At 43.7% G+C, this 24,777-nt stretch overlaps 2 protein-coding genes across 5 annotated transcripts; one reads left to right on the top strand and one right to left on the bottom strand.

Moving 5' to 3' along the window:
• Positions 1-1,021: 1,021 nt before the first annotated feature.
• LOC102237197 (nocturnin) lies at positions 1,022-13,494 on the top strand. Of its 2 annotated transcripts, none has more exons than XM_014472495.2 (3): positions 1,022-1,603; positions 8,862-9,137; positions 9,226-13,494. In XM_014472495.2, the coding sequence occupies exons 1-3, from the start codon at positions 1,396-1,398 to the stop codon at positions 10,077-10,079; spliced, it is 1,338 nt and encodes a 445-aa protein (XP_014327981.1). In that variant the 5' UTR covers positions 1,022-1,395; the 3' UTR covers positions 10,080-13,494. The 2 variants fall into 2 exon arrangements, with proteins under 2 accessions (XP_014327981.1, XP_023184408.1); XM_023328640.1 differs by lacking the exon at positions 1,022-1,603 and adding an exon at positions 5,081-6,137.
• Positions 13,415-24,656, bottom strand: LOC102237458 (ETS-related transcription factor Elf-2-like). 3 transcript variants are annotated; one of them, XM_023328637.1, is made up of 9 exons: positions 24,339-24,656; positions 22,173-22,256; positions 18,989-19,244; positions 18,579-18,686; positions 18,145-18,261; positions 16,706-16,789; positions 16,346-16,538; positions 15,938-16,192; positions 13,415-14,844 (listed from the first exon to the last, which is right to left on the bottom strand). In XM_023328637.1, exons 2-9 carry the CDS (start codon positions 22,245-22,247, stop codon positions 14,298-14,300), a joined length of 1,635 nt encoding a protein of 544 aa, XP_023184405.1. In that variant the 5' UTR covers positions 22,248-22,256; positions 24,339-24,656; the 3' UTR covers positions 13,415-14,297. The 3 variants fall into 3 exon arrangements, with proteins under 3 accessions (XP_023184405.1, XP_023184407.1, XP_023184406.1); XM_023328639.1 differs by having other exon boundaries at positions 18,145-18,258; XM_023328638.1 differs by having other exon boundaries at positions 18,989-19,241.
• Between the last annotated feature and the right edge of the window lie 121 nt (positions 24,657-24,777).

Here is a 24,777-nt window from a genome sequence, read left to right as displayed (position 1 = left end):
AAACTGTTACCTTCATCAATCAATATTATGTCAGCAGAGGACATTGGACGGATCAGTACAGAATGTTAAGCCATTTGGTAATACCTAATATTACTTATTTAGTGGCCATCCCTAATTAATGGCCACTAACAGCTTTAGGTCTCTTGGGTTCGGAGTTAGATACTCAGGAGGTATTTTGTTACCAACCAGTGTGACACCTGTAACTTGCTAAGTGATGAGCTTTTAAAGAGATTCTTCTCTGTGTTCACCATCAGTTCAACTGGAAGAGTGGTCAGAATGATAAAAACTTGTGAAACATCAGACATATTCAGAGCTGTGTTTAACATCCTTCTGTTTTGTTTTATCTTCTCTTTGCTACTGTTATGACGTTTGTCTTGTATACATAAACACATCCGTGACGTTAAAATTGTAAAAGACATACAACCTTCAGACAGTGGATGACAACCCAGCACAGAGCCTGTACTGACCTCTGACACCACTGCTCCCTTATCTGGTTACATAATGGTTTCTGAACAGCAGTTTGACCTTGATTAACTCTAACAAGTTCAGGGGACATTCAGTAAAAAACCGTGATTAGAAAACATGGAGCATTGACATATTTATTACAGAAACATATAATTATGGATCAGTTTAAAGTACAATAGAGTGCTCAATATACAGAAGCTTTACACATTTAGATTATTTGCCAATGCGCCGCTTGATTTTATATGGAAAACTAACCAAACAAAGATTATTCTTTTAATTTTAATAAAGTATAGAAAGGAACTGATCCTTGCTTAGCTGGCCGCGGAACAGTGAGCTAGTAAAGCTTTACAAAAATCAATTAGCCGACGTAAAGTCCCCTCTGTGGGGAAACAGGAGAGCTGCTGATGTCAAAATTCGTCATACTTATGCTGTAAAATTCCAGAACGCTGATTGGCTGAAATGTGGGAAAGTAACGCCCTTTTTTTCCTCATGAGTTTCCGCTCAACCTTACAAAAGTCAGAGCGGCTCAAACCACAGCTGCACAGCAGGGGTGAGAGGTGGATGAGCAGCTCTTCAAATTGAAGTTTTTATTAATTTGTTAAGGGAAAAAGCTAATTATATATATACATTTATCACGATATAACCACTGTTATTGTAAATGGCATTTGTTTTGTAACTGTGAGATTTTCACAGAGCCTTGTGGACTATCCCACCAGCAGGTTTCCCCTCAAAACGGTACCGGCGTTCAGTAACTCAGAAAAATGATGTAACTTACCGGCCGGCTTTCCGTCTTCCGTCAGTTCTACAGAGAGAGAAGAAGCCGCGTGAAGGGGAACATTAGAAAGTTTTAGCTGAATTAAATAACTCGGGTTTTATCAAAAATAGTGAAAAGACGAAAGGCTTTTTTAGTGCGGCTCCCGACAGTTCAGAATGAATTCAGCTCGTCGTTGTTCCGCTTTGTTCAGGGAAATATGCGTTTCATCAGTGGGGGGACAACCAGCCCGGACACCGCTTCCCCCGGCTGGGTCAGCCGCTACTGGAACCCGCTGTTGTCACATTGGCCCCGGAGGAGGGGGAGTCAGAAGAACCGGTGACCCGCTGAAGCCGGGTGCCGCAGCCAGCACCATAACAGCACCAGGTACTGTTTTCATTAACATGTCACCAAGAAACTTTGACCTATTAACACGCCGCGACGTGGCGTTATCATGAGTCAAACTGTGGGTTCTGGGTTGATGGTTTCCCCCGCCTCCCTCCAAGTGTCACTTCCTTCTCTATGTTACCACGGCAACCGAACTGAGACTTATGAGATTTTAGGTGTCTAAAGTTCTGGACCAGTGGTGACAACTTTCTGAAAAGAAGAACTGGCTGTATACTTCGCCTCATTAGAGACGAGCAAATTAAAACTACAATCTAAAAACCAACAAGACTTTCATCTTTTTTAGTGTCAAACTGGTTTATTTATTTCTTGTCCCAGATGATCATTATGGCCAAAATGAGTAGAATGGAAAAGTAACGACTTCAAGTCATACAATGTGGCTTGTAAAACCGCTTTGTTATAAATGTTCTATCAGACTGCAGGCAACAAAGATGATATTCCACAGTCACATTTCCTGAGTGACACCGTCGGTTATTACCAGTCACAGCTAATCCACTCATTAGTTGCTGCTCTTTTGCTGTTCCTCTTTAAATCTGCAAAAGTTAACATATCTGGCTCTATGGTTACGGGCAGATGAAGATGTCGGCTTATTCTCGTCTCTGCTATAAACCTCTCACCAGCATCATCCCTGCCTCCTTCAGATGACCTCTGTCACATGTTCAGTTCACAGACCTGTTCGCTGTTTGCTGATACTTTTTATAGCTGTAGCAGACCACATAAAGTGTGGTGAACTGATAGGAAATCAGCAAAAAACTGAAAATACAGAGTACCTTGACCTGCCTGTACGTTTTCTTTCTCTTTGTTTGCTCTCACATCCACATATTTACTTTTATCATTGTCAAACTTTATTTCATGAACGTTTTGCACGCTTGTCATCTTCTTTGAGTTTTACATACTTTAGACCCAAAAACATCAATCAACCAATAAAGTTTAATTATAAAACACATTTGAGCAACAAGGCAGTTCAAAGTCGCATCATAAAAAAAAACATAGATTGGACAATTGAAAAACCAGGGACAAACATTACATTTTGATGATAGCCATCATCAAAATCACTGGTACATGTTGAAAATGTTGGTCAATGTTCCATTTATTATGGTTCAAAAGAAACTCTAAACAGGTGGGACTTTAGCCTTAAGTTAAAGGAACTCAGTGTTTCAGCTGTTTTGCAGTTTTCTGGAGGTTTGCTCCAGATTTGTGGTGCCTAAGCTGAATGCTGCTTCTCCATGTTTGGTTCTGGTTCTGAGAATGCATAGACTTTTCTAAAATATTTACACAAATAACAGGTCTGGAATGTATGGTAAACCCCACAATTATTCATAAGCCTGGTGGATTTAGATTTAAGATTAATTTTATTTAATGAAGATGTGTCTGCCAGGAAATGAGAAATGACCATCTGTCATGATTGTTTATTAATTTTTTTTAAATATTCTGTAAAACAAAAACAAATGTAAAAAACTACTTTTATCTTTCTCAAAAGTCAGTCACTAAATCTTTATTGGATTACCAGCATTCAGACCCTGCTTACAACAGCGTAGGGGCATTTTGAGGATTTAGCCAAAGGGATTAGCTTCAAGATTAGAAAACCTTCTTGCCATCACCCTAATCTTTTACTTCCCCTTCTGATTCTCTGCCAGATTTGAGTTGATCCAAAACATCAAAATTACTTCCAGTCATAAAAAATGCATACATAAATTCAAATACTTCTTAAAATCCTAATATTCCAGCAGTATGAGGCATTTTGTGCCTAACTGCATGGTGTGTCATTGTTCTTGCCAAGTCATCTCTATTCCTGCCATCACTAAAACTCTGAGAGCCGATGAACCTGAACCCTGATCCTGATGATCCTCCGGCAGGTACCTGAGCCCAGTAATCTCCTCCGGCTCATTCTCTCTTTACTTCTGTCTGTATTCCATGACTTTCCACTTCTCTTCTCAAAGTATCAGTGAATCAGAGCTGCTGACACATGGCCAGGTCTTCAAATAGTTAAACCAATTCTCCTGGATCCTCCCCTGTAAACTGTTCAAAACTAATTGATTTACTTTTTTAATTTGGGCCTGAGTGTTTTAAAACTGAAATTGTTCAAACATTTCATGCTGATCTCTGCTTTAATAGTCTCAATGTGGCTTATTGCGTAACTGATCTAGGACTTCAGTCAACAGATGATTTACACAAGGTGAACTAGATCTAGGCCTGCCTCAGTTTCTGTTCTGATATGTTGAGTCAACTAGATGGGATTGAAGAACTGAAATCAACAATATGAATAGAAACAATGCATGAAGACAGTCAGTGCCCTGCTGGTTATGGATCAACAGGACATGTACTTTGTCCCCTATGCATGGAAATATTTAACTGGCACACAGTACAAATTTACTATAGTAGTGCTGATGAGGGCTAATCAGATGAAGGTTTTTACTAGCAACATTTGCCTAGTCTGTTGTGTCACCATGAGCTTGTTGGAAAGTACAGACACCTTGGAGTGGTGGAAGCTAACAGCTGGTTAGTCCAACACTGTTTCAGCTGACCTTTTAGTCTTTTAGAATGACTGCTCATTTCCATATCAAGGAATGTGGAGATCCACTATCTGAATCTGCTGGCATTAGCATGTCTGCCAGATCAGCTGTGACTCAGCAGCCCACTGTCTCTGTCAAAGACCGAGTAAACTTAGATTTCAGGCTGTCAGTTTTTCATAGGATGACAGCTAATGTGCTACTTCCCACATGGCTTACACTCTGAACAACACACATTCAGCGTGCGTTACTTAGGCACACTGAACACCATAGCTTAAAGAAGCCAACAAAACCACATCATTGGTAAAAAGCAGGGTTCCTGAGGTTCCACACTACCCTGAGAGCCTGTTGATGCAGAACAATAATATGACTGGGAACATAGGTGTCCAATGTCCACTGGTGAAGAGTTTGACATGGTATCAGTTGGTATCAGGAATCTGGTCCTAAAAGGTCTCACTGGTACCTCAAGTGACACGGTCCTGTGCCTTCTCTGATGCCACTAAACGCCTGTTGACCATACAGCTAAAGTTCCCTCAACTCTGAGGGTAAAGATCTGGTTCACTGTTGTGTGGCTGAGACAAAAGCTGTATTGCTTCTGAATTCAGTTTATGGCAATGAGTTTAAATCTCCTCTTCAACCTCTACAGCAGGGGTGGGCACTCCTGGTCCTCGAGGGCTGGTGTCCTGCAACTCTTAGATGTCTCCCTGGTCCAACACACCTGAATCCAACAGCTGAATCTCCTCCTAAGTGCAGTCAAGTTCTCCAGAGTCCTGTTAACGACCTCATTATTTGACTCAGGTGTGTTGAAGTAGAGATGCATCTAAAAGTTGCAGGACACCGGCCCTCGAGGACCAGGAGTGCCCACCCCTGCTCTACAGGAAGCTTTTCCATAGAGGCAGAGAAATGTGATCCCTTGGTAGTTGGAACACGCTCTCCAATCTCCTTTTCAAAAAAAAAAAGAGCGCAGATTAATTCTGTTCGTTTTCTATCAGTCCATTGCACTTCTTCCATGTCCCAGTTAGAAACCTTGGATCCTGTCATTTATGTTGATGTTGTCCAGTGCTATTGGTCCAATGGGAATTACAATGGTTTCTTTTAACAAGATCGTTGTCCCTGCCTCAATATCCAAGAGAGACTGGGTTATTCAGTACCATCTATTCATTGTTCTATCAGATTCTCTTCCAATGGAAAGTATTCCAGCTTTTGCTCCCCATTATTGGAACCTTCAGTGCTCATAGCTGCTAATGGTTCTGTAATTAGTTCCTCAGTGACTCTGTATAAAGCTTTGCTTTTGTTTTCCATCACATGATCTACTGTCATTTCTTTCACATTCCATGTAAGTGAATCTAATTTGTGTTCCTGGTAATTCAGTTAGGCGGGGCATGTGATTAGTGCTGCTGTGGGTTCTCATTCTTCTACAGCTAAATGTGTGCCACCAGGCTGTTCTGGAGTAAATCTGTTCTGTCCTGAGACTTCATGCTTAAAATACCAGAAAAAAGAGCTAATAATGTTCCTTGAGTGATTTGGTTTAGTTGTGTTCCAGTTGGGATGTTGAACTACTTGTTGTTAGTGACAGTAATATTAGCTGCTATCTATGTTGTGCAAGTTCTGTGTCAGTTCCATGTGTTGCACAGTTGGACTGAATATGATAGATGGCTTCAGAATAGTAAAACTATTTGGGTCAGAGAGTTCATTGAGTCATGGGAGTTGAGGTTTGTCAGGCCTGTTGCCTTTCTGCCTTGTTCCAGTTGACTGAGCTTCTCTTTGCACTGCCTACTTGGCCTGGTTTGTGTGTGTGTGGCTGTTTGAGGGAGAACAAGACCATTCTTGTGAGTGAGTCATCGCTCTGTGTCATGATGACTGTGTGCTGTCACTCTGCGCCACTCAGAGGAGAAAGACTGTGGGATGACTGAAGGTCCAACGGAGAGGACGGGTGGAGACAGACAGTTGTTCCGTGGAGATCCTTCGGACCGACTGGAACCGGGTCCACGTGGGATGTAGGTGGTGTAAGTATCAGTTTGTGTTTCTGGTAGAGGCTGGGAATCAGTGGAAAAGAGTTCGACTCCAGCTTTCCCCTGCCACATGTCAAAACGCCCTTGGGCAAGACAGTAAACCTGTAGATACTGCCGCCTGTCAGTGTGTGGATTTGTTTAGATGGATTGAAAATACTACACAGGTTCAATCCATTTGGTCTTACAGAGCAGACTAAAGAACTTTGTCTTTACAACAGACCTGATGTGGTTCTGAGTTCTGGTTTTGAGGGATTGTGATTCAAAACCCTGTGATTATCTGCATGTTTCCTAGATCTCAGCAGTAGTTTGCTTTCACACTAGCATTTCTGAAGGTCGCATACATCCGTCCAACATGACCGTCTGTGACAGAATACCTCCAAGACCTCCATTCATCTGTTTAGATGGCACATCTGTCAGTTAGCATGGTAACTATTCTGATTGATCTGATTGGCTAGATTTTCAGCTCAAATCAGGTGAGAGTCAGCACCGGACTAATCCTAACCGGAGGAGAAGAAGAATGAGAGGTAATGCAAAAGGAAAGTTGTTTTTTTCTTTTTCCTTACCTTCTTATTCCAGGGTGGAGTTATTATTTTTACCTCTCAGTGCTACGTTAATGGGCTCACGGATAGATGGAAATGTATCATTACCTGCATTCTCAGGGTTGAGAATGCATCACATTGCTGCCAACATCACATTGGCAGCTATGTGATGTGAAGGAGTGGTTCAGACCTGAGTCTTCTGTATTTCTGCTCAGTAGTTTCATGTTGGTTTCAGAGATACTGTGGTTGTTTTCACCACAGAAAAATATGTTGATTAGATCTTATGTTAATTTCACAGCTGGAGGCTCACACCATCACATGTTGGTCACTCCAGTTTGATGTAGATAAACTTTATTCTGAAAGAAATAAAGTTCTAAGGTCTGAGTGTAGAAGTTCTAACATACACTTTCTCTTTCAGCAATAAATTATTTCTTGAGAAAAGTATTAACCTGGTTCTGAACTCTGAGCCTCTGTCTAAATGCACGCAGCTCCTTTCATCTGTTCATCAACCCTCATCTTCATCACAATGAAAGAGCTGTCCTGGTCTGAGCCTGACTTAGTGTGTCTCCCAGAGGTCACTCTGTCACCCAGCCTGCAGGAAGGGGAGGGGCCTGATGAGTCAGGGAGGATGAGATGCTAAGCTGAGTCACAGCAGACAGGGGGAAGGGCCGTTCTAGTGCAGGACTATCAGAGAAGGAACTGACAGACAGACAGACGGACTTTCCTGCTCTGTGGATTCAGATCTGACCAAAGATGGAGGCCAGGGGTAAGACCCTTCCTTCCTCCACCTGGTGGTTAGCTGTTGTAGATCACAGATGCTGACTCTCACTGCAGCTTAGGAGATTCCCTCAAAGCTGTTTAGTGTAAGACCTGGCAGGGGAGCAGAATCGCCCTTCTCTCAGCTTACTGGAGTCTTGTTTACCGATGTGGAGCTGGTAATTACACTTTGCAGTGGACTTGACTCTGAATGGTCCTTTGTCTATAGACAACCACATCACCCTACTAGAATTATAGATCAATTTCTGGACCAGTACATTTATGTACTATACCTCTGGTGCAGTAGCAAATGTTCATGTTTGGGTTCCCAGCTGCAGGAATGTTCTAGATGTTGGGACCGTTGGGACCTGATTTTCTCCTCTGTTGGATCCATGTGATCCAATGTCTTTAAAGCAGTTATTTTCAAATAGTGAGGTGGTGAGTTGTCTGAGGGGGAGTGAGAGGCAGAGATGCCTCTCACTCCCTTTGGTATTCATGTCTTTTATTCATGGGCTGCACAGTGGTGCAGTTGGTAGCACTGTTGCCTTGCAGCAAGAAGGTCCTAGGTCTTTCTGTATGTATGGAGTTTGCATGTTCTCCCTGTGCATACATGGGTTCTCTCCTCCCACAGTCCAAAACCTGACTGTCAAGTTGATTGGTCTCTCTAAATTATCCTCAGGTGTGCTTGCCTGATGTTGTCTTGTCTGTCTCTGTGTTGCCCTGTGATGGACTGGTGACTTGTCCAGGGTGACCCCCCCCCCCCTTTCACCTGTTGACCGCTGGAGATAGGCAGCGGTAAGATGATGGATGGATGGATGGATGGATCTTTTATTCATGCTTGAACCATAAACCAGCCTCTAGTCACTAGGTGGCAGCAGTGCTCAATAGGCTGCTGGTTCAGTCAGCAGAAGAAGTTTCCTACTCAGACTGATGTGGTCATTTAACTTCAACTATGAAGAACTGAGCACAGATCATTTGCACATTTTCACGTTTGAGGATCACTGAGCAGTCTGGATTAAATGTTACAAATTGAATTAATAATCTGGACTGCAATAAATTAATATATAAACTGTTGCAGCTCATTTATGTGGGGATGAGACAATGTTTACAGCTGCCTTAGATTCAGAACTGAACATTGATCAATATATTTGATGTATGTTTTCAATGATGGCATTTGACAAAATGTAATGTTTATTGTTTGTTTCATAATTGTTGACTGTATGATGTTTGTGATGTGCATCACTTTGCCTGGTTGCTGAAATGTTCTCTACAAATAAACTGGACTTGAACTTAATTAACAGAACCACGGCTTTACAAGCTGAAGCAAGTCAACCTCAGTGCAGTTCACTTCCACCGTGTTTCACCTTTGACCCCAGCTTCTTGTGACTAATGTGTCTCTGTCCTGCCCCTCCCCCCTTCACAGTTTGTCCAATGGGCAGCAGCAGCAGTAGCAGGTTGTTTGGGACGATGGCCCAGGCGTTGAGCAGTTCCTCTCTGACCCAGCCCGACCCGGACCTGGATGAGGACCAGGACTTGGTGGAGGTGGAGCCGGAGCAGCTGCTCAGAGAGTGTGAGGAGGCGCTGCGGCGGCGCCCGGCCCGGCCTCACCGGGACCTGGTCCAGCCCAAGCTGCTGGCGCCCTGCAGCCACCAGCACAACCCGTCCATACGGGTCCTGCAGTGGAACATCCTGGCCCAAGGTAAGGTTCTGTATGCTGAGAGGAGCTGTGTTCTGTTAACTACTGTGTGTTCATGGTGTGAGTTCATGCTATGTGTGTGTGTGTGCAGCTCTCGGTGAGGGGAAGGACAGCTTCATCCGCTGCCCCCTAGAGGCTCTCAGCTGGCATGAGAGGAAGTACCAAATCCTGGAGGAGATCCTCACCTACCGACCCGACATCGTGTGTCTGCAGGAAGTAGACCACTACTATGACACTTTCCAGCCCATTATGGCCCGCCTCGGTTATCATGGCAACTTCCTACCTAAACCCTGGTCTCCCTGTCTGGATGTGGAGCACAACAACGGCCCTGACGGCTGTGCGCTGTTCTACCGCCGCTCGCGCTTCCACCTGCACTCCACAGCCCACCTGCGGCTGTCAGCCATGATGCTGCCCACCAACCAGGTGGCCATCGCTCAGACGCTGCGCTGCCTGGCCACGGGCCGCCAGCTGTGTGTGGCCGTCACACACTTGAAGGCCCGCAGCGGCTGGGAGAGGCTGCGGAGCGCGCAAGGCGCCGACCTGCTGCAGAGCCTGCAGGGCATCACGGCCCCTGGCTCAGGGGCCGGGCCGGGGCCCGTCCCTCTGGTGGTATGCGGGGACTTCAACGCCGAGCCCTCGGAGGATGTCTACAGGCGCTTTAGCTCCTCCCCTCTGGGCCTGAGCTCCGCCTACAAGCTGCTGAGCGGTGACGGGCAGATGGAGCCGGCGTACACCAGCTGGAAGATCCGCCCATCTGGAGAGAGCTGCAGCACTCTGGACTACATCTGGTACAGCGAGCGCGCCCTGAGGGTGGAGGCGCTGCTGGACATCCCCACAGAGCAGCAGATCGGACCCGACCGCCTGCCCTCATACCACTACCCCTCAGACCACCTGGCCCTGCTCTGTGACATCAGCTTCAGGGAGGGGCCTCACAGGCTGCTATAGGCAGCCAATCACAGCTCTAGCTGAAACCGGGACAGCCACATCAGAGGAACCTGACCTTTGACCTGATGCTGAGCTTCTCTTAAACCTTCCTGTTTATGTGAAGCTGACTGCTGTAGAATCTCTTCTGCTGGAACTCAGATGGTGAGACTGAACAGCCGGAGGGGGGAGGGGCTCCTGGGTATCTGGCTCTATGAGGACCTGAGGGTTTAATTTCCTGACATTTGATCACTGCAGTTATTTATAAATAGCCTGACTGTCTTAAATTATTCCTTATACTCCATAAGGTTCTCCTGTACTGGGTAGTGATGTGGGTGGGCACTGGGGGGTCATGTTGTCATGACGGCAACAACACTTCATGATTGCTATTGGTAATAAAGTGATTGTTTTTACTCTGAATGGTGTCTACCTGATCCTGCCTTCAATCACTTCCTGTCTCAATCTGCAGGCAGTTGGATTAAAAAAATGTTTTAATGGATCAGTAGTGCTCTATTAAGTTACTTATGAACTGGCATTAAACAAGAAAAGAATATTTGTTGAATTCTTGCAATACTGCAATTTTTGATGTTAATCCGATACCAGTAGTGCCAGTACCGTTGATACCAACACTTCAGATTTAAGTTTAATTTGTCATCAAACTTCTGAACTTAAAGTGTTTTTGTGGTTTTTCTTTTTAATTATTTCGTTCAAACCTGGGATAGAATTTGGACAAAGTTTATAGGTGTTTGTAACATATTAACATGACAATAGAAATGCAAAAATGAGAGTGCAAAAATTTATCATGAAAGCTAATCAAGACAAACTCTTTTCTGAGGTATTGTTCAGAGACTACAGTACAAAAACAAAATTACATGAGAAAATCTGAAACTCAAGAATTGACCCAATACTGATACTGATGTGGTATCAATATTTTCCATTCACCTCTGCTCAGCAGATGAAACATTCTTGAGCTCCTTGAGAATCTTGGAGAATCTGCTCCCTGGATTCCAGCTTTGTTTATTAGTCATAGACAGAACATGTCCAGGCAAGACAAGTCATATATTCATTTCTAAAGAAATTCTCTACAATGGATACAATATGCAAACCAGCGAGCTGTGAAGAGGATGTACTGGAACCCACAGGAGGGAAAATGTGGAGCTGGTTCAACTTTCTGAGTGTAAACAAGTGGAATGAAGGTGAAGTCAGTCTGACGGGTTAGAAACTGAAAGCAGAATGCTCTGAAATGAAGACAATGAGACCTAACACTAAGAGGGAAAACATCAGCAACAGCCAGAGGACAAACAAAGGTTCTGGTGGGTTAAAGAGGAGCAGACATGTCCTGTTTGATTGGATCAAAGGCATGTTCAGCTGATGAATCACTAATCTGCATTAGAGAAGTTAATTCCCAAGTCCTTAGAGATTTCAGCACATTAAGTCTAAACTCAGTTTGACTTAAGTCAACACCTCTTAATAATCAAGCTGATTATGACTTATTCTTTTGTTGTAGCCATTGTTTCTTCTACTCACCTGTTATTCTCTTACACGTGAAAACTTTTCAGGTGAAGCAAACATCAGTCAGTGACTCAGTTCATGTTGACATCATTCTGTCCTTCTGTTTGTCCAAGCAGACCCACAGACCTTCTGTTTGATCCACGATGAAACCACAGAAAGTTCTGCTGATTATTTCAGCATCATGGCTGCAGGAGCAACAGAAGACAGTCCAGTGAACTCAGTCACATCAGAGGAGGACAGACAGGGAGACGTTTCATTCTGAGAGAAAGAAGATCTGAAAGTGGACTTTTGAAATTCAGATCTGCAGTCACATCATCTATGGAATTCTCTTAAATACTGCAGAATTATACAGTTCAGGTGTTTTTGGAACCAGCAGGTGGCACAAAACATCACTGACTGGAATCTTAACACTGGACTTCATTTCTGTGCCTCTCCACTCTTCCTGAAGACTGTGGCACCTTGATCTCCAAATGAAATGAAAACTTTACTTTTGTCTGAAATGAAGAGACTTCTCTATATCACATGACCTGGATATGAGTGAATGGGACTTGAAAATTTCCACCAAACTCCTAAACGGCCTTTGCTCTTCATTTTTTTTAAACCACACTTTTTTTCTTCCGTTCAACTTTCCATCAATGTGCTTTTGTCCAGCAGTATGAACAGTCAGCTTCTTTAGCCTTCTGTTCTCTGCTCTCTTTGTGGAAGGTGTCTGACCTGCATGAACAGAATTTCTCATGGGTCTGATGGAGTATTTGACTTGGGACAATGGTGGTGACAGTGGGAGGAGTTCATCCCTCAGTCAATGGGTTGCCAGTTTAACTCCTGCTGTCTGCCTGCATCTGTTGTTTACTTGGGCAAGACGCTTCACCCACCTTTCCTGCTGGTGAAGGTCAGAGGGCCTGGTGGTGTTGGAGCATGGCAGCCTGGCCTCTGGGACCTAGACAAGTACAATTCCAGTTTTCTTAAACTGACTTTGGGTTTTCACTGACCATAAGCCAGAAGAAATAAAATTCATGAAAATCGTCTTCTTTTGGCTTTTCCCTTTATTTGATTTCTTTGTTTCAATAAATAACTTCTCATCAAAGCAGACAGAAGTCACATGCTCTCTACATTACAATGTCACCAAGTGACTGAACCCATCCAAGCACTGACCAGATGCTTAGAACAGATACATATCTGGATGTGCCATAACTTTCTCCAGCTAAACAGAAACAAAGCTGAAGTTATAATTTTTGGACCTAAAGAGGAACGATCTAAAGTCAACACACAGCTGGAATTTACCTGACCATGCATGTGTCTGAACTGTTGGAAGGAGCCAGAGTACCTGGAGAGAACCCATGCATGCACAAGAACATGCAAGCTCCATGGCCGGGATTCAAACCCAGGACCTTTTTGCTGCAAGGCAGTAGAGCCTGAACTGTATAGTGCATCCCTTCTCCAAAACACCTGAATCAGATAAACTGCTTCAGCTGCTGGAGTGAGGAAGCATCTCAAAGTCCCAGGACAGAAGGGGCTGGACTTGGTCATCCTGGAATAGACTATTACCAGTGGCGCCATCTTCTGGGGAAACCCTGATTGTGCAAAGAAAACTATAAGTTCTTGTCATCTACTGTATGTTACACCTACAGCATGTAGGTTTGTAAAAAGGCAAAAAAATTAAAAATACTTTCAAACAAATTCTGAAAATCTGCAACATTAAGCAACACTTGCGGTTGTAAAAGGGATAAATTATATTCTACGTTACTGACATGACGTACAGCCGCTGGTAAAGATGCTCCATCTTTTCATTTCTCAGAACTAAAGGCTGAGAAGTCATTTCTACACACCTGAATAAAAAAGGCACACTGTTTTCTTTCACATTTGTATTTTTTATAATACATATTTCAGTAAAATCTACTTCAATACACTGATAGTACAAGAAAAAAAATAGTATATTATGCTTCAAATGCAGGGCTTACTTAGTTCACTGACATGGATGCAGACATCCTATTGATCCCTTTTAAGGAAGAGTAAAAAAAGAGAAGCAGAGAGACCGACAGCGCTGAGAAAAAACCATGGACTGCAGAAGCTGATGTAGCCTCTGACTGGACAATAAAGAGATAAGTCCCACTAACCTGTGTTTATGGCCAGCAGGGGGCAGAGTCAGATGATTTTATTTATTTTTTCAGTTTGGTCTCTGCTCAGAGTGAGATAAACCTCTCTTCAGGCTTTGCATAGTGTTCTCTGCTCTTCACTCTGAAGTCAAGCAGCTGAAGCAGAGGGGCTGTGTGTGTTTGTGTGTGTGTGTGACCCAGAGGGACCCAGAAGGGCCGTGTGTGTGTGTGGGACTCAGAGGGACGTCTGGAGACTGAACCAACGTCTGATTCCACATTTAAGCTGCTGAGTATCAAAAATGTTTTTACACCACAAAGTCTTTATATCAGGGCTGATTACAAAAAGACAGATTTTCATTTACAATCTAAGGCTGCTCATGTTGTTTGAGCACTGAGGGAACTTAGGGTGTGTGTGTGTGTGTGTGTGTGTGTGTGTGTGTGTGTGTGTGTGTGTACACAATCGTCCCTTTGATCCTCTAGGGGGAGCGCTGTGACGACAGCCAATCATAAAGCAGCTCTCATCTGAAGGTGTAGAGAGAGGACGTGTCCTTCATTTCCTGAGCAGTCTACAGTCACTTCCTGCAGTACCCCCACTCCATTGCCCAGCCTCCCCCACCCCCCAGCTCAGGTCAGGTTTTCAGGACGATGCCTCTGCTGCTGCTGCTGCTGGGCTGGAGAGGGGTGGAGGCTCCGCCCCCTCTGATTGTGCTGCTTGGGGCTGGGGGTGCAGCTGTGTGAGGGTGGTGGGGGGTGCAGGGCGAGGCTGGCCCACCTGCACCGAGAGCTGCGGCAGAGCCTGGGCGACTGCGGCCGGTTTGGCCAGGATGAGCTGCGGCGCGGTCCGGCCGGGCGCCAGCTGGATGCCGGCCGGCTTGATGGCGGCTGGAGTCAGCTGGGTGGCCACCGGCTTGGCCTGGATGATCTGAGCCACCTGGCCTGGGGGGTTAGTCTGCATTAGCGTGGCCAGCTGGTTGGCTGGGATGGTGATGATGGTGATCTTCTCTCCGGCCTTGGAGCCGGCGGGCAGCATGGTGGGCAGCGCCTGGATCACCAGCTTGGGCGGAGCGCTGGTGGAGGCCTTCGCTACGGTCACTGGGACGCCTGTGGTGGTGAGGATGGGGGAGGAGTTTAGCGTCACCTGGCCTAGAGAGTTGGTCATGACCAGTGGCATGGCTCGGAGGGGTCTGTGGGAGGAGAACGGGAGAGGTCAGGGGTCATGAAGCTGAGGCACATCAGCTTCTATCATGTAAGTGAGAAGCAGCTGACAGACTGAGACACACGGTCAGGTCACTTTGGGTCATTGTGGCACCACTAGAGTTACTACTGAGGCCCGTTTACACTGAGCCGGTTTTCATTCAAACTGGAACATCTTTGTTGATTTCATACGTCGTTCATATGTCTGCTGATCAAAGTCTCTGACATGGTCACTGTTGGAAACCAGGACTGAGTTTAACTTTTAAGGACATCCCACATGGAGATGTGAAAGCAAACACAGAACACACAGCTGTAGGGTTTGTTCTAGGCATGAACAAAAACAATGGTGGCCAGCATTGTACTGTGTGCTACTTAACCTGTTCAGTTTAATAACTTCTGATATGGAGCATCTGAGTTATATGAGCACCTCATTTCTAAATGAGGTGGAAGCTAAAGGTCAAAGAGCATTCACGTTTCAATGATGTGCTAAATCACAGTGCCAACTAGTGGCCTGACATGATAACTAGAACACTCAATGTTTTGTCTAAACATGAAACTTTTCACCAATCAACATCTGAAAATACCAGCAGTGTAAGAAGAATAGTCTAAAGTTCCTTCTTTGTTACGCAGAGTCACTCCAGCTTGCTAACGTCTTATTAGCTTCTAGCCCAGTTGGTTGTTTCTCCACTGGCAGTGTGTGTCTGTAAGTATGGGCAGATCTCGACAGGGTTTGAAAACAGTGGTGGAGATGCTGTTTGTTGACTTATTGGCCAATCAAATAATAAACTGATTTTATAGATTAGTCAAATTTTTTGTTTCTGAAGATTTAATATTTGGAACATGGTGATCGTTTTTCACCAATGCACTCCTTGGGTTCCATGGTTCGGAGTGATTGTGCTCCATGTTGTTTTGCCTTAATGTTTTTCAGCTTGTGTTTATTTTGACTTGGTATTCAGATCAAGCCAACATTTGTAACGTCTTTTTAAGACAATAAAAATTGATTCAAATCCAAATAAAAAAAAAAAAAAACATTTCTTTTTTTTAACACCACGCCCTAAAGTGAGACAGCGCAGTGTGTCAGACCTGGTGGAGGCGTTGCTGGGGATGACTGTGACGTAGGTCTGCTGGGGCTGGGTGCTAACAGGGGTGCTTAGGCTGGCAGGGCTCTGCTGGTGAACCGGGAGCTGGCCGGACATAATGACGTCGCTGTCCTCCATCTTTATGTCCATGCCTCCCTCGTCGTCGTCGATCACACGGATGTTTTTGGGCATTTCTTTAAACTGGTAAGCAAGTCGCTGACCCTCGACCTTTGCGAGGATCCCTCGCTGGTAGTAATACCTACAACGAAAAGGTAAAAACTAGATTATCAAGAAAGTAGATCATTCCAACCAATTAACAAATAAAAAGAAAATGGAAGCAACTTCATATCAGCCAGTCATAAGTGACTTGTGTGTGTGTGAGGGTGCGTGTGTGTGTGTAGCAGGAGCTGACCTCAGGGCGCGGCCCATGGTCTCATAGTTCATGTCGGGCTTGTTCTTGTGCTTCCCCCACAGCCTGGACACGGCCTTGGAGTCCACCAGCTTGAAGATGCCTTTGTCTCTCTGCATCCACTTGATGTACCTGGGACAGGTGTTTTTATCCTGCAGCAGCTCCAGCAGGAACTCCCACAGATATGTGGTGTTTCCTGGAGAGCGCGCGTGCATACACACACACACACACACACACACACACACACACACACACACACACACACACACACACACACACACACATACACAGAGAACAACATGAAAACCAGATGAAAGGAACATTCCTGCAGAATGAGGCTTAGGATGTGAAACTAGAGATAACCTTTTCCTTCCCTCGGCCTCTTCTTGATCCCCAGGTCATAGGAGCCGTTGGAGGCAGGCTGCTGCGTTTTAGGTTTACGTCCACCTGCGGTCAACGCACACCAATATCAGTTTTTATTTCCTCTCTTCTCTCCTCCTGCTGTTGAATGAGGCCTTGAGCAGAAATTGATTTAGGGGCCCCTCTTGTTGCTAAGTACATCAGCACCGCTAAGAGCATTTCAACATGGATCTAGTGAAATCTTGGAGAAGAGGGCCTAGTTTAATTGGCTGAACAGTCAAATATAATTGTAGTTTACTACGATATATTTGTGAACATATTTGTGATTTTAAAACTCAAAGATTAAACTCACAGCATCAGATTGTAGCTGTGGTAGTAAAACAATCTAACTATGAAGGTTGTTCTTTGAACTTTTACTAAGTAAACTTGCCAGCTCCTTAAAATATTAAATTTAAATGTCAAACAATTTAAAATCATTTAACTTGGATGTGCTGTGGTGGCGCAGGGGTTAAGCACAACCCACATAAGGAGGCCTTAGTCCTCGACGCGGCTGTCGCAGGTTCGATTCCCGGCCTGGCGACCTTTGCCGCATGTCTTCCCCCTTCTCTCATTACCCACTTTCCTGTCAATTAACTATCAAATAAAGGCCACTAGAGCCAATAAAACCTTTAAAAAAAATAATTTGTTTAACTCAGTGGTTCCCAAATTGTGTGACGTGCCCCCTAGAGGGGGCGCTGTGCCATTGCAGGGGGGGCGCGGGAAGAAGTAAGGATTAATGAAAAAAAAAAAAAAAAAAAACAGTTACACAAAAGTGTTTCCTTATTACTTCATTTGGATTAAACAAAAGTGCAAATAATTGTATTTTTTTGATTTGATGTTGGTACGATTCAATAGTTGTGGGTTTAAGTATTGTCGGCAATATCTTCCAGTACCATAATTACTCAGTGATATTTTACATTTCCTATCAACTTTTAATACAAACCCCGGTGGACCGCCTCGTTGCCCCGACCACCGGGCTTAGCAAGTTTTCTGTTGAAGGCTTATTCACAATACTTTCACATTTTGGCAGTATTCATGTTTCTAAAAAGGTATCTGACATGTAGTTTATGTTCAAATATTGTTGACATCTTTTAATCAATTTGGGAACAAACGGTTCCTCTACCAGTAGATAATCGAATCTCTGCTATCAAAATACAAAAATGTCTGAACAGCTTTGAGTGCAACTCATCAGCGGCATTTAAAGAGATCCCACAAAATGAGTTGCTTTCAGATGCACCGGTGGAGCTACAGTCATGAGGAATTCAGACCGAAACAGTGATGTTCCACTTCATACAGATACTACTGAACCACTTCAATGGGGAAAGGAAGGATTTAAAAACATGATGCGACTGTAAAACAGTTGGTTTCCTGGAGCTAAATATCCAGAACATTCACACACTGACCTCCTCTCTTCTTCTTGGCTGCAGGCTCACAGTCAGGAGGGATGGGGAAGGAGTCCTCCTCGATGGGCCCACACTCAGTAGAAACCTCCACCACAGTCTCCATCATCACATCCTCTGCTGAACACATAAGACACATTCACATGCTTTACCTGCTGCACACCCCACACTTTACACTATGGCTAGCTTTCAACTCTGATTATTCAAGCAACGTGAGACAAACAACAAAATACAATATTATTTCTGTTTGGAACGATTCAGATAAAACAACCTCTGATTCAACGCAAACCGAGAAAACAACAAAAGAAAAAAAGATACTACAATTCATTTTCCAAACTTCTGTTTATGGATACAATATTGGTGCTATTCTTTGTGAAATGTCTGAATCTATCCTATAGCAGGATATGATATTCAGTCAGAGAGCTGGCAGGGTTTACCTGTGCTGCGGTCATTGTGAAGGCCTCCAGGTGATTCCATGTGCAGCAGAGCTTCAGCTGCCTCAAAGGTTTTGTCAAAGCACACCATGTCATGGCCTGACATCTCCACTGCAAACAGAGCAAGTAAGAGGTGATCAAAGCAACAACCCCTGGCTCACTGAACAGAGGCGCTCAGGTCAGACCTGGGCCATCCAGAAGCTGCTTCCTGACCTATTTGTTGTGAAAACAGCTGAATTCAGAAGCTGCAGCGATGCCAACCACTATTTTGAAATATTTACTTCCTGGTCTGAGGTTTGCAGAAGCAGTCTGCTCCTCCCTTCCTGTTTCCTGTAAGTGGGTCTGAATGGCGACACCTGCTTCCTGCCAGCAGAGGGCAGCCTAGGCCAGCAGTCAGAGAGTGGAGGACTCACCGGACTCGGCCACCTCCGTCACCACCTCCTGCTCCTCAGCCACGTCCTGCATCAGGTATGTCCCGTCGTCGTACACCAGGACCTGGGCCGAGTAGCACTCCTCCACCTGGGCGCTGGGCACCTCCTCCACGATGACGGCCGGAGATCCCTCCTCTTCTTGCAGGATCACCCCTTCCTCCTCCTCCTCCTCCTCCTCCACCATGATCACAGCCTCTCCATCCTGCTGCACCACCTCCTCGTCCTCCTCAGCAGCCTGCTGCACCAGGTTAGACAAAGAAAAGAAGAATGAGAGTTTCCAGAGTTATGATCTCCTCTGGCATGAAGTCCTGACTTCCTGCCGTCCGTCGGTGTTTCAGATGCAGGCGATAGATTGTGGAGCTGTGGCGCTAATCTGGGATCAGCATTTCCTTCCTCTGTGTCAGAGTGAAAAAGTCTCAACATAAACACCTCAGTGGATGCTCGGCCCCACAGAGCCGTCCACCCTGCCCAGCTTTTCACCACCGTTAGGTGGTGATGATGGGGATCAAACCACTGAGCTGATTCTAACCCAGAACATGCTAAAGACCCTGACCAGCTGCAGCAGCCCCACATCATAATGCTGCCACCACAGGCTTCCCTTCATCTGCCTCTCTTCTCTCTGGAAGGGGCTCTTTGCACGTGAGCTTCCGCATTCGGGGATAAGTGGCTTGGTCACTTCCGTCTATTGAAAATGGCATTTTACTGTATTTTATTTTACTTGTTTTATTGTATTTTATTGCATTTTACTTTTAGTGCTGGCAGGGCTTGCCCAAGGTAACAATTAATGATGTACATCGATCCAAAGCCCCAACAAGCAGCTGGAGAAAGGTTTTAAGATGTACGCCTCTTTATACATTCACAAATACGAAGGTGAGTTTTACTTTCTTTAAACTTTATGACTAACATTAACTTTAGCTTATGCTAGTAGGAAATATTCTCTGACATTTTTCTCATAAAAATGTGCTATTTAAGTATCTAAACATTTTAATCCATTCCAACGGACATTTTGTTACCTAATTTTGTATTTATTTTCAAGTATATTATGTGTATTTATTGTCGTTAGTGTCAGAGACTAGGTAACAGGAGAGGTTACGGTTCGGGCGTTTTGCTTCCGAATCATGAGGAAGCACAACAAGCCCATAGCTTAACAGTTAACAGGGCAACCCTGGTGTCAGAGTTCTAGTTCAGCTGACTGTTCAAGTTCAAAGTTGTTGTTTTTAGAAAAATATGGCCATGTTCCTTAAGATCTCCATGTTATTTAGTTTTGTTACTTTTTTATGCTCCTTGTGAAGAGCTCAAATAGGACGGTGTTTACAGCAGTGTGTACAGGCAGATCAGTTGCTCGGCTGTCTGGCTCTGGTCTGCTCACTCGTTCCCATAAACTGGCTCTTTCAGGCTGACTGCAGAAGTGATTCCATGGAAATAACACAGCGACGGCTCCTTTATTTATCATCCGTCTCCCCCAGGTGGTTTTAGGGTGAAGAAGCTGATCCAGAGTGAATTGAAGGCTGTAAACTTTCCTGTCGTGGTGAATATTTACAAGCCACCGTCTTCTTAATTCAGGATCGTTTGGAAATCCATGAAAACTTAAAAGTCCCATTATATTTGGAAGACAACAATGTTCATAGTATTGTTTTATTTGCTTCTGAAATACAACTTTGTCTTTTCATGGTAACTCAAAGCGGAAGCAAGAAAGCCGCTTTTCGCTCATGCAGATGTGACGCCGCCACCGTACGTGCAAAGAGCCCACAACCTTCCTACAGCGCTCCAGAGGACCAATCAGTGCGACTCTTAAAAAACTGAAGCCTTTCTGCTGTTTTCTTATTTCCTTACAGCGTTAAGACTCATTAGTCCCTTTGCGCTGTGAAAATATTCTGACTGTTACTAGTAAACCCAGCCTATTCTCTATTCTCTAACCTTGTCAAGATTTTCTCCATAACGACACGATGGGTCACTTCAGATATATTTGATTAAAATGAGAAGCTGCTCGTTGCATCACTTTGTGTTGAACCACCATCTGAAATATAATGCACTTCCAACTAAAACAGAGATTTCTGCTCCAGAATAAATAGCTTCAAGCATAGATTATATTAACTCTGATTGTTTTAAGCTCAAAATTATTCATTCTCTTGCCAGTTTTTATGAAACCGAGAAATAAGCAACAGAAAAGTAAAACATGAGTTACAACAATATTCAAATTTCACAAAAAACCAGAGGTGAATGATTTCTGATGACTAGCACTGTGAAGCTGCAGCTGACAGAACCGGCAGGTTTCTGCAGAAATGTACAGATTTTTAGATGAACCTGGATATGGACATTAATAATTTCATATTGATGCAGTGATTGGACATAACAGAGACATGTGAGACTCCTGTCATTTAGCTGAATACAGCTAAATGACAGGAGTCATTTATATTCTGTATGTTTTCAAAACATACAGAATATACATTTTGATGAGTCTCATTTGTCAGAATAAGCAAGTATTAAACATAATGTTAATTAGGGTAAAATTTCTGTTCTTAAAACCAGGTTGTGTTATTGGTCTGCTATTATATTCTAATTAAAAATGTCATGTTTTCATTAACTGTAAGCAGAAATTCATAATTAACAGACATAAAAACTTTCAAACATCCATCTGTGCTTACTTAATCTACATAATGCATTTCATATGTGATAAAGGTCCTGAAATGACTTTTCAGTGACATTCTAATGTATTGAAAGTGTCCGCTCTATATGCACACTGAGCACATGTGTCTGACTGAGAGTCAGCAGCTGGAAGCAGCTCTGATCCCCCCGGCTTGCCGTAGTGGGTCACTGGAAGAAAGGCTGATCTGCGCTGAGGCTTTGGAGCTCCATGCAGGGAAAACCAACCCACTGTATTGAAAAACAACTTCTATGTCCTCAGAGTATTTTAATTATGACAGATTCCCAGAGTTCCACCACACTCAAGATGCATTACCAAGGCAAAGACATTTTAAATATTCAAAATAAATAAACAAAACCACAAATAGAATGAATTATGAAGTCATTCAATAAAAGGGCTCGTTGACACCAAAGAACCAGACTGAAGACTTTTATCATCCAGTTTTTGGTAGAAGGACAGAAAAGAAAAAAGCGATAAGACAATTATTGATCTTGTAGATGACAGAGACTAGAAGAGGTTTACCTGCTGAGACTCTTCAACCACAGTGACATACTCCACTATGTTTCCTCCTCCATCTGACACCACCACAGAGTTCATCACTCATTCCTGTTAAAGAGGGAGAAGAGCATGCCAGAGGTCAGGAGGTCAACTCAAGCTGAGGGAAGTGTGCTGTTTGTGTTCTGAATGTGCTTGAACAAGATCAATGTCAAGGGGCTGGGGCTGATGTGAGACAGTAAGGTTACGGTCAAAGCCAACTACCGCTACAACAACTACAACTACCATTTCATTATCAACAACAACTCTCATTTTAAGTCAATAATGTCAAGAAAGTAGGACTGCCAACAACTAACTATTATTTTAGTGATCACTAATCTAAAAATATTTCTACAGATTTTTTTATTTAATCATTTGAGGTGGTTAAATGAATTTTAAAAAATACATAAAAAAGTAAAACAATTCAATTCTTTAAAGCAAGAAAAACATTTTATTTCTTAAAATGTAATAACAGCACTCCTTTATTGAACACTTGATCATTTGTAGCAAAGAATGCATCTGCAGCTAAAAAACACTTCAATACAGTGTAATAATAATAACTTTATTTATAAAGCGCTTTCATTCAAAGCAGCTAAGGGTTGCAAGGAAATAAAAGACTAAATAAAACAGCGTAGGTTAAAAACAGATAAAACACTAAGAAGGCAATAAAACAAGGAAGCAGAGTTTAAAGCAGAAACAAGTGGCTCTTTAACTTTAAAACCATCCAGAGACTCAGCCTGCCTGGTGTTTAGAGAAAGATTGTTCCACTGAAAAGGAGCATGAAAGGAAAAGATACGCCATCAGCTTTTCTTCACACTCAAGACATTTTTAAAAGGCTAAGGCTGATCTACTGACCAAGCAATTAATAACCGGATTAAAAGAGGTGATTAATTTGAAGGGGGCGGAGTTTGTTTTGATTTTTTTTACCCAATTTGAGCCAGGTGAAGGTAAAACTGTCACTAGAGGAGTTCCGGGTAGAACAGATTTATAAAGAATGTTTTTATCTAAATGTAAAATTAATAGATTTTTTTGTACAGTTTCAGTTTTCCAAGTGGTCTTTTTAGAATCTGTATACTCCAAATAACAATTAATTGATTACTAAATTAGTCAACTCAATGATCAATCTATATGATTAACCCAACTAATTGTTTCAGCCCTAAAAGAAAGTACATCCTAAGCTTCCTCAGCATCAACTCATTGCACTACAAGCACACAGGGAGCAAAGTGAGAACTGATCCAGAGGTAAGAAGAAGATTAATATCCAGCCATTGCACTTCAAGATCAGGTCAACAGAACTCCTGGCATCACAGTTTTCTGTCACTCCAACAGCTACGGACAGATCTTAGAGGACAGTCTGTCTTTGGGTTCTTCTGAACACACCAGCTCAGCCTCCCTGCTGTACCTGATCACTACCATGACCACGATAATCATCCGCTACTGCTGGACGTCCTGCATGAACGGACTCCAAACGGTACCAAAGCAAGCATGTGGTCGTTTGCGCTGGTTGTAGCTACAAGTTAATGTCGAGCACAAAATCACCATTTAATGGTGAGTCTGCACGAATCGAGTACCAGCTGAGCCTCCGTGTCCTCACAGCTTTACTGTAAACAAGGCAGCGACTCTGTAGCTAAGAGGAAACAGCAAAACAACATGTTAGCTGACTGCCTGCCAACACAAGCTATGCAAAACTGAAACTGTGATTTATTAAACTTTGAAGTCCATCAAACCAGAAGACGCTGATGGGTGAGGAACTCTAGTTAGTTCTCCATCTGCAGCTAGTGTTTACTTTCTGAGCGGGATCTGAGCTCAAGTGCGACCCGTCTGTCGCTGCAGTCTCCGCGGCTACAGTTAGCTCCTCTCTGCGCTTAGATACCAGGTCTGTTTACTCACTGCTGTTCAGAAAAAAAGTATTCAACTTTAAAAAGCAAGTCAACATTAATTTCTGCAGTAAAACACAACACTAAGGCACATAAAGAGCCTTGCTGTGGTTATTCTTATTCAGCTCCAGAGAGCTAGCAACTGCTTAGTTGCTAAAACACTGCTACTCGTTTTGAGACATTACATTTTAAGGCTATTCCAGCAAATACATCAACAACAGCGGGAACCGTGAGCTTTCAGAGTGATGTGCCCGTGTTGTGGGTTTTCTTCTCTTACCTTGTTTTGCTTTTGCTTGCGGGAAGTGAGCTCCACTGCTAGCAGCAGCTAGGGCCCAAGTTAGCTTGTTAGCCCACTTGACGGGACCAAAACGCTCCTTTCGCTCGCTTCTGCAGGTGTTTTCAAGGCCTCGTTGCCGCGGAAGTCCCTACGCAGGCACCTATTAATGTTCTGGAGACTGAATGTACAGGTCGATATGCCACACAGATTTCAAACTCAGGCTTCTATTTCCGATGGAGTTCTGCTACCCGTTAGCTTTCCGGTGTGCCGCCTCTCTTTGCTACAAATGATCCAACGGGTCAAAGCACAGACCGCCTTGACGTCAGACGAACGGACGCAGAAACAAACGCTCCCGATCTGGGCAGCAGCTCAAGCGCCATCTAGTGGAGTGTGAAGAAGAACGCCTTAATTTATGGCAAATCTAAGCGTTTTAGGAAGC

This window comes from Xiphophorus maculatus, chromosome 23, assembly GCF_002775205.1.
Source record: "Xiphophorus maculatus strain JP 163 A chromosome 23, X_maculatus-5.0-male, whole genome shotgun sequence".
NCBI classification, from domain to species: Eukaryota; Metazoa; Chordata; class Actinopteri; order Cyprinodontiformes; family Poeciliidae; genus Xiphophorus; species Xiphophorus maculatus.
The sequence above is the reverse complement of the archived record's forward strand: the minus strand, read 5'-3'. Positions and strand labels throughout refer to the sequence as shown.

Excerpts from the sequence above, each read along its gene's own strand:
- LOC102237197 (XM_014472495.2), top strand. The coding sequence starts at position 1,396 with ATGAATTCAGCTCGTCGTTGTTCCGCTTTGTTCAGGGAAATATGCGTT. Across the intron at positions 1,604-8,861 it reads CAGCACCATAACAGCACCAG|TTTGTCCAATGGGCAGCAGC; the intron begins GTACTGTTTTCA and ends CCCCCTTCACAG. Across the intron at positions 9,138-9,225 it reads GTGGAACATCCTGGCCCAAG|CTCTCGGTGAGGGGAAGGAC; the intron begins GTAAGGTTCTGT and ends GTGTGTGTGCAG.
- LOC102237458 (XM_023328637.1), bottom strand. The coding sequence starts at position 22,247 with ATGAACTCTGTGGTGGTGTCAGATGGAGGAGGAAACATAGTGGAGTAT. Across the intron at positions 18,687-18,988 it reads GACGGAGGTGGCCGAGTCCG|TGGAGATGTCAGGCCATGAC; the intron begins GTGAGTCCTCCA and ends CTCTGTTTGCAG. Across the intron at positions 16,790-18,144 it reads AGCCAAGAAGAAGAGAGGAG|GTGGACGTAAACCTAAAACG; the intron begins GTCAGTGTGTGA and ends CGTTGACCGCAG.